This window comes from Hylobates moloch, unplaced genomic scaffold (genome assembly GCF_009828535.3).
Source record: "Hylobates moloch isolate HMO894 unplaced genomic scaffold, HMol_V3 SCAFFOLD_11, whole genome shotgun sequence".
In the NCBI taxonomy this organism is placed as follows: Eukaryota; Metazoa; Chordata; class Mammalia; order Primates; family Hylobatidae; genus Hylobates; species Hylobates moloch.
Genome location: NW_026652286.1, coordinates 90,831,983 through 90,844,771, shown reverse-complemented (window position 1 = coordinate 90,844,771; position 12,789 = coordinate 90,831,983). Strand labels below are relative to the sequence as shown.

The window sequence follows — 12,789 nt, the reverse complement described above, 5'->3', positions numbered from 1 at the left end:
TACTGCTTTGCTCCCATCCACCCCTTAGTGCTATTATTAACAAAAATATTACATTTCTATATGTTATAGACCTAACATTACATTATGTATTTTATATATAAATAATTTTGTATGATTGCTTTTTAAATCAGTTATGAGGAGAGAAATATGCACTTACACATTAAAAAAATTGTTACTAGTCGCCTTTGTTTTTCTGTGTGTATGTATTCAAATTAACATGAGATCATTTGCTTTTAGCCTGATGGATGTCCTTTGGTATTTCTTGTAAAGTGGGTCTGCTAGCAACAAATTCCATCAGCATTTGTTTATCTGGGAAAGTCTTTAGTTTGCCTTCATTTTTGAAAGATAGCTTTGCTAAATGTAGGACTTTTGGTTGACAGTTCTTTTTCTTTGCGCGTCACTCTCTGTGACCTATATGTTTTTGCTGAAAAGCCAAGTGCTAATCTTATGAAGGTCCTCTTACAAGTTCCCAATGCATTGTTTTTCTCTTGCTGCTTTCAAGATATGCTCCTTGTCTTTTACTTTCAGCATTTTTACTATTACGTGTCTGTTTGCAAATCTCTTTTAGTTTTTCTTACTTGGAGATTATTTAGCTCCTGGATGTGGAGGTTATTTACTTATTTTTTTCTAAGACAGAGTCTTGCCCTGTTGCCCAGGCTGGAGTGCAGTGGCATGATCTCGGCTCACTGCAACCTCCGCCTCCTGGACTTAAGCGATTCTCGTGCCTCAGCTTTCCAAGTAGCTGGGATTACGAGTGTGCACCATCATGCCCGGCTGATTTTTTTTTTTTTTTTTTTGAGACAAGGTCTTGCTTTGTTACCCAGGCTAGAGTACAGTGGTACAATCTCAGCTCACTGCAACCTCCATCTCCCTGGTTCAAGTGATCCTACCACCTCAGCCTCCCTAGTAGCTGGGACTACAGGTATGTGCCACCACACTCAGCTAATTTTTGTATTTTTAGTAGAGATGGGGTTTCATCATGTTGGCCAGGCTGGTCTCAAACTCCTTTTTCGAGTCCCGCCTCAGCCTCCCAAATTCCTGGGATTACAGATGTGAGCCACTGTACCTGGCCAGGTTATTGTTTTTCAATAAATTTGATAAGTTTTCTGCCATTATTATTATTATTATTTTGAGACAGGATCTCATTCTGTCACCTGGGCTGGAGTGCAGTGGTGTGATCATGGCTCACTGCATCCTTGACCTCCTGGGCTCAAGTAATCCTCCCACCTCAGCTTCCCAGGTAGCTGGGGCCACATGTGTGCGCCACCACACACGGCTAATTTTTGTATTTTTTGTAGAGATGGAGTTTTGCCATGTTTCCCAGGCTGGTCTTGAACTCCTGGGCTGAAATGATCTACCCACCTCAGCCTTCCGAAGTGCTGGGATTACAGGAGTGAGCCACTGTGCCAGGCCACTAGCTCCTCTATTCTTGTACAGCCTTAAAGAGGCCATTACAGAACTCCTGGGCCAGGGCAATAAAATTCTGTGTTGGTCTGATCCAGTTTCCTAATTAACTGAATATAAGCCTTAATGTTATATGTCTCCCACCAAAGCTACTTGTTGAGATAACTGGGTATTTGGTACTTATTCCATGTATTCCATGGCAGAGACAGTAATTCCTCAAGGTTAAGTCACCACCTTCTCGTGCCTCCCAGTTGGTCTTCCTCCCTTCATTTTTGCTCTGCTCTAATTTATTCTACACATGGCAGCCAGAGTTGTTTTAGAAAGGGCACATTTGGTCAGACGTTATACTGCTTCAATACTTGAGTGGTCTTCCATTTTTCTTATTATAATGCCCCAAATCCCTAAAATGGATGATAAGACCCTGTTTATCTCTCCTACTTCTTCTCATGCCCCTTTCTCTCTGTGCCCCACTCTCTGCTCCACCCCGTCTCCTCACTCCACACCTTGTATGTACTCCAGCCACACATGAATCTTTCAAATTTTTATTGTCTAAGTATCATGCTCTACCCTGTTTTGAGCCCTTAGCACATGTTGTTTGCTTTGCCTAAAATGTTATTATTGTTTTCTTTTCTGATTCCTATCATCTTTCAGGTCTTGCTTAAATGTCAGATTCAGGAAAGGCTTTCCTAACCTCTCAGAGTAGTTCAGGTCTCCTGTTTTTTTTTTTTTTTTTTTCTTTCTGTTATGAAAACAAAACAAATGCCCCATGAGAAGGGTCCATGATTACCAGAAACATCAAAGAGTGCTTTCTACCATTTTTATTCTGTTGTGTTGAGGCCAACATTGCAATAAACAAGCTAAAACTACTTACATTGGACTCATTTGCAGTAACTGACATTTACAGGAATATACTAGAAATGGCACTAAAAAGTTTAAGAAAAGTTATGACAAACTTGCTTGCACATCATATAGAAAAGTAACATTTTAAATATAAAAAAGAAAAACTTCCTGGAATTGTTATGCCAGTATTAAAGAACAGCGCTACACTGGATGTGACAAATTCTTTACGTGGGTGTTATTCTTTCCCAAAGACTGTCAAAGGTGTGAGTGCTGCAAAAGAACAAAAATGAAAACAAACACAAAAGAAAACGTGTCTTACAGTTTATAAGCAGGACGACACTGACCAACACAAAGAGGGGTTTGGAGTTCAGTTCATGCCCGAAGCCTGCCCCCTCGGCCTCCAGGGATCATTCAGAGCATTCTCAAATCCATTTCTGACACATGACTTGTCACTGCTCCTCTCCCCTTGAAAAAAGCTTGTTAGAAGCTGCCCTACAGGAGCAGTGGGACAATATTTGAATCACTGAGGCCTTTTAATACATAAGAAATGGACATGACCATCACCCTCAGCCCCACAGCAAGGGTGTTGAGGAAGTCATCAGTCCTCTGAAACTCTGAAAAGAAACCAGAGTTGAAGTCTGGACAGAAAGCTTTAAAAAAGTAACAGCACCAATGCAGCCACTCAGTGTGCCCTAGGTGTGCTGTCAGGGTCAGCAGCTTCTTTCTAGATGAAAGGAGCGGAGGCGACAACAAAAGAGTACCCATTCTTCCTTTTGTTATTGGAGCAGGAGTACTAGGCAGACTAGGTACTGGCATTGGCGGTATTACGACCTCTACTCAGTTCTACTACAAAGTATCTCAAGAACTAAATGGTGACATGGAACCGGTCACCAACACCCTGGTCACCTTGCAAGATCAATTTAACTCCTTAGCAGCAGTAGGCCTTCAAAACTGAAGAGCTTTAAACTTGCTAACCGCCGAAAGAGGGGGAACTTGTTTATTTTTAGGGGAAAACTGCTGTTATTACGTTAATCAATCCGGAATCGTTACTGAGAAAGTTAAAAAAATTCGAGATCAAATACAACGTAGAGCATAGGAGCTTCAAAACACCAGACTCTGGGGCCCCCTCAGCCAATGGATGCCCTGGATTCTCCCCTTCTTAGGACCTCTAGCAGCTATAATATTGTTACTCCTCTTTGGACCCTGTATCTTTAACCTCCTTGTTAAGTTTGTCTCTTCCAGTATCAAAGCTGTAAAGCTACAAATGGTTCTTCAAATGGAGCCCCAGATGCAGTCCATGGACCCCTGGACCGGCCTGCTAGCCCATGCTCTGATGTTAATGACATCGAAGGCACCCTCCTGAGGAAATCTCAACTGCACAACCCCTACTACGCCCCAATTCAGCAGGAAGCAGTTAGAGTGGTCTTCGGCCAACCTCCCCAACAGCACTTGGGATTTCCTGTTGAGAGGGGGGACTGAGAGACAGGACTAGCTGGATTTCCAAGGCCAACTAAGAATCCCTAAGCCTAGCTGGGAAGATGACCAGATCCATCTTTAAACATGGGGCTTGCAACTTAGCTCACACCCAACCAGTAAAGAGAGCTCACTAAAATGCTAATTAGGCAAAAGCAGGAGTTAAAGAAACAGCCAATCATCTATTACCTGAGAGCACAGCGGGAGGGACAATGATTGGGATATAAACCCAGGCATTCGAGCCGGCAATGGCTACCCTCTTTGGGTCCCCTCCCTTTGTATGGGAGCTCTGTTTTTACTCTATTAAATCTTGCAACTGCAAAAAAACAAAAAAACAAACAAACAAAAAAAAGGAGCAGAGGCGAGCATGATGCCACCATCACAGAGAGCCAGCCCAGATGGAAAGGTCCCATGATGCTCCTGCTACCTTCTGCCCCCATGGCCAGCCACTCCCCTGACAGCTCACACAGGTGGCACCTCACTGTCCTGTGGCTGGAGGGGCACTCCAAGGAGCGCCCTACATCCCTAGGCACCCCCAGCTTAGGGTGTATGCATTATCCAGCCCTGTGCTGGCAGCACGTTACCAATCAGCCTGCATGAAGACCTGTCAACTGTCATGTGTGAATTCCTTAAATTCAGTTAAATAGTCCATTAAAGATCTGTTTAGAAAATACCTTTGAAAAACAAGGGTAACTTTAAAAAATGGAAACTTTCAAATCCATTTATATTTTTATTATAAACAAAACTTAGTTAAAAGTTTAACAAACTGGCTGAAAAGTCACCAAGTGTCAGACTCACCAGCAATTAGAAAAATGGTGATTTACCAGCATTTCCTCATCATAGTTCTCTCTCTGGTAAGGGTATATCTAGATCTGTAAGGGTCAGTGGACTCTGAATCAATTTTATGGTTTTTTAAAAATCACCACATATTGGCCGGGCATGGTGGCTCACACCTGGAATCTCAGCACTTTGGGAGGCCGAGGCGGTTGGGTCACTTGAGGTCAGGAGTTTGAGACCAGCCTGGCCAACATGCCCCCTAGAGACTGGCAGGGGGCAGGCATGCCCCACCCGTGCAAGTCCCTCTGTTCTGATGGCACCTGGACCCCCTGTACTTTTTCATAGAACATAAGTTTTTGAGCAACTGATTATTCGGGTGCTGATCTGTTAAACATACTTCGTCATAGAACATGAGCTCCATGAAGGCAGGGCTCCTGTGTGCCTTGACCACTCTATGCCCGGTGTCTGGTACAGGGCCTGGCACATAGTAAGAACTCCATAAATCCTTGTTGAGTGTGGAAATTAGTGCTCTTTGGGGCACAGAATTCAAGGGCTGGCATGGGAGGTGGGCAGGGAGAAAGTCCTGGGGCTCTACCTAGAGCTAATGTGAAACTGGTGGAAAAGTTGTTTAAATTTCAGATGGGCACTTTGGGAGGCCGAGGCGGGTGGATCACTTGTGGTCAGGAGTTCAAAAACAGCCTGGTCAACATGGTGAAACTCTGTCTCTACTAAAAATACAAAAATTAGCTGGGCGTGATGGTGCACGCCTGTGGTTCCAGCAACTCAGGAGGCTGAGGCACCAAAGTCGCTTGCACCCGGGAGTTGGAGGTTGCCGTGAGCTGAGATTGTGCCACTGCACTCCAGCCTGGGTGACAGAGCGACACTCTGTCTCAAAAAATAAATAAATAAATTCAGAGGGAAACTGCTCACCACTTGTATTCATAACTGCAATGTGGACTTACTAACTGGCAAGTCTAATGGACACATATTCCAAGGGGAGCTTCCCTGAGAGTTCCATCCTGGGCTAGTGTCATAATAAGGTGGTTGGCTCCTCGTCCCCCTTGTCATTCTTTGGGTGAATAGCTTGGTGCATATAGAAAGTAGCCATTTCCCTCCTACTTTCACCCTTCACATTGTGGACACTGAGCCTATTTCTTTGTTTTGATACAAGATCTCACTCTGTCACCCATGCTGGAGTGCAGTGGCACAATCTTAGCTCACTGCAACCTCTGCCTCCCAGGCGATTCTCCAAGTAGCTGGGTCTACATGTGTGAACCACCACGCCCAGCTAATTTTTGTATTTTTTGTAGAGATGGGGGTCTTGCCATGTTGCCCAGGCTGGTCTTGAACTCCTGAGCTCAAGCAATCTGCCTGCCTCGGCCTCCCAAAGTGCTGGGATTATAGTCACGGGCCACTTGCCTCAGCCTATTGTAACCCATAATTGGAATGGTGAGTTTGGGAATATAAATTGAGACAGTGACAATTTTTTTAAAAAAGTAATCAACAACTAATATTTATTAAGTGCTTTATTTGTAGTAGATATGTATCATTTTATTTTATTTCTTTTTTTCTTTTTTCTTTTTCTTTTTTTTTTTTTGAGATGGAGTCTTGCTGTTGTTGCCCAGCCTGGAGTGCAATGGCATGATCTCAGATCACTGCAACCTCCACCTACCGGTTTCAAGTGATTCTCCTACCCCAGCCTCCCGAATAGCTGGGATTACAGGTGTTTGTCATCATGCCTGGGCTAATTTTTGTATTTTTGGTAGAGATGGGGTTTCACCATGTTGGCCAGGCTGGTCTTGAACTCCTGACTTCAGGTGATTCACCCGCCTCGGCCTCCCAAAGTGTTGGGATTAGAGGCGTGAGCCACCGTGCCTGGCCTATTTTAAATAAATCTATGGTAATTCCAGGTGTTAGGGTACTTTTATTATTTCCATTTCATAGATAAATGAACTGGGTTTTGGAGAAATTAAGTATCTTGCTCATGGACAAATTGTAAGTAACTGGTAAAACTGAGATTCAAGTTCACTTCTGTTTGGCACAAGCACCCAAACACTTAACTTTTGTTCTATATTGCCAAAGGATTGTAGAATTCTATAAATGATTTCTTGCTGTCTGATGGTATTTTGAAATTTCATTTACACTTTCACCTGAAGTGCCTTTTGAAACTGTCATCTTGAGGTGCCCCTGAGGGAGGGAGGCACTTTTCTTTCGATATCAGGAGATCACCGAAACCCAAAATCTGTGTTCACCATTCCATGTTTGAGTAAGTGCAGGCCTTGCCCTAAACTTTCTTGATTTTACAGGGACATTTTCTGGAAGCCAAAGCAACAACAACAACAGAAAAAGCCCCTTGACTATACAGAAAAGGCAGTTTGTAAAGAAATAGGAAAGAAAATACACAGGAATTTATCAAATTTAAATTCTATTTAAACTGATTGCGTTCAAAGGCTCTAAGTCTGATGCTTGTCAAAGGACTTTGACCAAAACAGAAGGGTAGATTTTAAAAAGTATTCTACAGGGTAAGGTTTGGATGAGAAAAAAGTCATCGAAACATAGACCTAAATTAATAAACAGCTACGTGGTCCTGACAAAACTGCTTTGAAGTCCATCTATGTGTTCTAGAATCCTTGTTAATTGGTAACCAAGAACAATCCCTCATACAGATCTTTAAATTAAAAAGCCTAAATTAAATAAAACACCAGGTAAAGACTTTCTGCTACCAAAATTGTTCAAAGCCTAACTTAATTGATGAAAGCTGATCCTTATTCACTTTTTGCCTTAACTATAGAGAGAAAAATAAAAATTTCAATGTGTGTGCATGCAAATGTCTAACATTATTATGTATTAGTTTTTTGAATGTAAAAAAATAAGAAAAACAGAAATGACACATAATCTCACTCTCCAGAAAACTCCTTTTTTTGTTGTTGTTTTTTATTTTGAGAAAGAGTCTCATTCTGTTGCCCAGGCTGAAGTGCAGTGGCATGATCTCGGCTCACTGCAACCTCCGCCTCCTGAGTTCAAGTGATTCTCGTGCCTCAGCCTCCCAAGTAGGTGGGACTACAGGTGCCTGCCACCATGCCTGGATAATTTTTGTATTTTTTGGTAGAGACGGGGTTCCACTATGTTGGCCAGGCTGGTCTCAAACTCCTGACCGCAAGTGATCCCCACACCTCGGCCTCCCAAAGGCTAGGATTACAAGTGTGAGCCACCATGCCTGGCCTCCTGTGTTTGTTTTTATCAGAGTAATACATGTACCTGATTTAAAAAAAAAAAAAAAACTATGCAGGAAGATATAAAATGAAAAAAGCTCTTTCCTACCACCACCCAGTCCCTCTCCCAGATCAGTACATTACTTTTCTTCTGCATCTGTCCAGAAAAATAAGGTGTATATATATATATATAGAGAGAGAGAGAGAGAGAGAGAGAGAGAGATGCATATCATGAAATATAGTCTTTTAAAAGGATTTTACTATATCCATTTAAACTTTGCTTTTTCATATATAATGTCTTGGAGATTTTATAAACCAGCAAATAGAGACCAATTGCATTTTAAAAGTTATTATTTTCCATTTTGAAATGATTACAAACCTGTAGAAAAGTTAGAACTACTGTGTATTAAAAAACAACAACAACAAAAATGTTCCTGAGTGATTTGAAAGTTACTGACCTGATGCCCCATCACACCTGAATACTCTACGATGTATTCTCTGCAAAGACATTTCCCTACATAACCATGACACGGTGATCAAAATCAGAAAATTAATAACAATACCCTACTCCCATCTAATTCTCACATTATTCAAGTTTTGTCAGTTGCCCTGATAGTGGCTTTTATAGCAAAAGGATCCAGTTCAGAATCACAAATTGCATTTAGTTGTCATGTCTTTTTATTCTGCTTCAGTCTGGAGCATTTTCTCAATCTTCTTTTGAATGTTCTTTATACTCAGGCTGGAGTACAGTGGTGTGATCTTGGCTCACTGCAATCTCTGCCTCCTGGGCTCAAACCATCCTCCCACGTAGCTGGGACCACAGGCATGCACCACCACACCTAGCTAATTTTTTTTTTTTTGTATTTTTTTGTTAGAGATGGGGTTTTGCCATGTTGCCCAGGCTGGTCTTGGACTCCTGGCCTCAAGCGATCCTCCTGTCTCAGCCTCCCAAAGCACTAGGATTACTGGCGTGAGCCACCGTGCCTGGCCGATGCTGGGTTCTTCTCCTCACCTCCCCTCAGGTGGTATGCCATTTCTGTTTATCTCATTACTGATGAAGCTCACTCTGGTCACTTGATTAAGGTGGTGTTTGCCAAGCTTCCCATCTGTAAAGTTATTATTTTTTTCTCTTTGTAATTAATAAGTACTTTGTGGAGAGGAATTTGAAACTATGCCATTGTGCAGTAAACTTTTAATTAATTAATGTCTTTTGGACTCATGGTTTCTATTTTATTCAGTGGGTTGTTCCCACCATCACTTATTTTGATACTCAAATATCAAATCAAATTTTGATACTCTCGCCTTCCCTTCAAAACCTAACAGCCATTGCTTTGTCCAACAGAAGCTAGCTTATATGTCATTTGACATGCCCCTGTTTTTGTTTAGGACCTTCCTTATTGTTGCTGTTGTTGCTTTGGCACAGAAAGATGATTCAAATTCATCTTTTACTTTCCCTGCTGGTACTGAAATCAGCCATTTCTCCAAGGGACCCTGGTTCCTTTGGGTGGAAAATGGCGTTTAGAAGCCAAGATGTTGGTGGTAGATGTGTCTATTGATATTGGGACATTGCTGCTTCAAGCCCTCTTAGTGGACAAAGCTACATCCATCCCTACAGGTCTATGTTCATTTCTATATCTATTTATATGTGTATTAAACTGTAGTTCACACCAATAACTTCAATTCCCATCTAACACCACAAGATTTATTCTAGGTGTCTCTCTTTTTGTATTTGTAACTCTTTTTTCCAACAGTGTGAAGTCTGGCTTCCATTAGTCTTAACATACTACTTAATTAATCCTTTGTATGTAATCAACATCAATATTGATATTGATTGATCAGTATCAATATCCAATCTCTGTTGCCATGTCCCCTCTAGCACTAATGGCTGTCTTCTTCTACCTGGACTCTGATACTTTATGCTGGGCTGCGCCATCATGGCCTTTCTTTTTGCCCTGTTGGGCTCTGACTCCACTTGCTGGGCCGTAACCCCCAACACTGCCATGGATGCCCTCCTAATCCCATTCAGTCTCTGACTCCACATACCAGGCTATCCTCCACCTAGAACCCTCGTCATCCTGCTTTGGCTCTGATGCTCCAGGTTAGACTACCTCATTCCCTATGCCTTCCTTTTCTTTCTCAGCCCTGACTGCCCACACCAGGCTTCCCATCTTCACGGACACCCTCCTCCCCCAGCTTGGGATCAGGCATCTTGTGCTGAGCAGCCCTCCTCCACGGACCCCGCTTCACACTGCTCAGGACCACCATGGTTCCACTCCACCACCAACGGCGCCTGGGCCCAAGAAAGAACATGTAGATGTTCTATTCTTTAAGTTCTTTTACATTGGAAAATATCTGTCTTTTATCTTTATATTTGAACATCTTGGGTTGTTAAAATATATTTGGATTTCACTTCTTTTTCTCTTAGAACCTTGTAGATTGTGCTCCATTGTCTCCCAGCATTACATTTCTGTGAAGAAGCCTGTGCCCAACATAAATTATGTTGCAAGTCAGGTGTGGTGTCTCACGCCTGTAATCTCAACACTTTGGGGGGCTGAGGTGGGTGGATCACTTGAGGTCAGGGGTTCAAAACCAGCCTGGCCAACATCGCGAAACCCCATCTCCACTAAAAATACAAAAATTAGCTGGGTGTGGTGATGCATGCCTGTAATCCCAGCTACTCGGGAGGCTGAGGTGGGAGAATCACTTGAACCTGGGAGACAGAGGTTGCTGTGAGCCAAGATCACGCCACTGCACTCCAGCCTGGGAGACAGAGTGAGACATTGTCTCAAAAAAAAAAAAAATATTTCTATCCCCCTGCCCATTCCCCAAGATATTTTTGTATTTCTGCATGGATAACCAGGGTCTAGTTAGGAAACATAAGCCACAACAATCATTTTACCAGAGAGAATTTATTCTAGAGAACTGTTAACTAGGTAACTGAAAAGACAGATACAGAACACTTGGTGATGTGGAGGTAGCAATGCAGGAGGCAGATGCTAGCATTAAGACTGGGGAAACAAAGGGAAGAACTTGGAAGTATCAAAACATAGAGCCTGGGGGAGGACCTCAGACCTCTGGGAAAGGGGGCTTTGGCAGTCTTGTGCTGGTGTTTCTGGGGTAGAAGGTAGGGTGTAACGAGACTGGTTCCATGAATTTGGAAAAATTGCAAACTAGACCCAACTGATACTAGAAGAAACTGCTGGGATGAAAAAGAAACACTGGGTGATGCTGACAGTGATATGACAATAAGAAGCAGACAGGGGGTAAGTCCCCTCTTCATCCTCCAGCCTTGTAGCCTCTCTCTATTGCCTCCTATTGGCAGAACTTCCCCCAGCTGGCAAGAAGAAACTTTTGCAGAGTCCTCGTTGTAACATCACAAAGCCAAATAGAGAGAGTGGGTTTGAAACTGAGAAACAATAGCTTAACTGGAACAACACTTTAACTAAACTATATCTTGGTCTTGAGTATTAAGCTAACCTCCCACCTCAGTCTCCTGAGTAGCTGGGGCTACACGCGTGTGCCACCATGCCTAGCTACTTTTTGTATTTTTGTAGAGATGGCGTTTCGTTGCCCAGGCTGGTCTTGAATTCCTGACCTCAAGTAATCCGCCTGCCTCGGCCTCCCAAAGTGCTGGGATTATAGGTGTGAGCCACTGCCCTGGCCTCTTGAGTAACATTTTATTGTAGGTCAGATTCTTTGTCCCTGTTTTGCATTTGGTTTTATTATTTATGCTATACTTCACATGTGTGGTTGCTATGTCCTTTATTTGAGTGACTAAGTCCAGACATTCTATTTGTCTGACATTGATGACAGACTATTCTCCTGTGTCTTGATTCTATTTTTGAAAAGTGAAATTACTATTTTTACCTCAAACAACATAGCCAAGAATTTCTCCTCCTCCTCTTCCTCTTATTTTTCCCCTCCTCCTCCTCTTGTCCTCCTTCCCCTCCTCCTTCTTCTCCCCCACCTTTTTTCTTCTTCCTCCTCCTCCTCTTTCTTCTCTTCCCCTTCTACTTCTCTTGTTCCTCCTTGTTTTTTCTCTTCCTCCTCCTCCTTTTGCTTCTCAGTTTCTCTTCTTCCATCTCCTTCCCCAACCTCCTAATTTACCCCTTGACCTTACTTTGTTTTTAGACTTTTTCCATCTCCACCTTTTCCTCTTGCTTCATCATTCTAAGTAAATTTTATGCCAATTTTCTTCTTTACAAACTGAAAACCCAAGTTTCCCATGTCAACATTTTATATATGAATAAGCATAGTTTTATTTGTAAAATCAATTTGTAATTTTTTTAAAAGGGGTTTTTACAGAATTAAGATAGTATTTTGGCCAGACCCAGGAGTACTGGAATCCTGTCATCGACTACACAAAACCTCTAAGGGAGAGACACATAAAGAAACAGGAGATAAATATCAAAGGAAAAATAACATATCATGGGACTCATATCCCAAGTCCCCACAGGCCTGTCTTGTAAACTTGACTGGAGCAATGACCAAGGCTAAAGAGCCTTAGGGCATGTTTTTCTCCTCCTTAGCCCAGCACCAAATCCTGGGTCTTACCACGCTTTGGTCCACAGGAGCAGGAAACTGTCATAATGAGCATGCCTGTGTGTAAATGCGGGGAGACGATGGTGTCTACACTGGCTCCCTACTGCTCCAGTTATATGGAAGGAGGCAATGGAATAGAAGGGCCATAGTTACCACCTCTGAATATATGTTGATCCTGCCCATCAGTAAACTTGGCCCAATTGGCATGACTCTAGAGAGACAGTGAAGCAGGGGAGAAAAGGGGATGTAAATGGTCGTCTTGAATGCATCTCTTGCCCTAGAGCCCCATGCTGCTTTCTGAGATCAGGACTAATAGAAGATCACAGTTATATTTACCCTTCATGAGCCTTTGACTACATGGTTACGGATCCAAATGCAACACTTGCATCTTAATGGTAAGAGTGGAGGCTGGGAGAAATGGCTTCCCCTAGGCCAAATACTACTGTGAGTGACACAAAACAGGACTCCGTTTTGAAGAACCTCATTCTCTCAAACACCTTTGTGGTCTGAAACTGCTTTTGGATAATGTGGATGGGTGCCT

The 12,789-nt window shown here is 42.6% G+C and overlaps 1 protein-coding gene across 1 annotated transcript in view; it reads left to right on the top strand.

The window, feature by feature from the left end:
* Positions 1-12,789, top strand: part of SMIM35 (small integral membrane protein 35) — a 44,564-nt gene that overhangs the window by 18,225 nt on the left and 13,550 nt on the right. The window contains exons 2-3 of the mRNA XM_032167554.1: positions 6,261-6,277; positions 8,600-8,731. Of these exons, the coding sequence (XP_032023445.1) occupies positions 6,261-6,277; positions 8,600-8,731 (149 nt within the window). The remainder of the gene's footprint in view (positions 1-6,260; positions 6,278-8,599; positions 8,732-12,789) is intronic.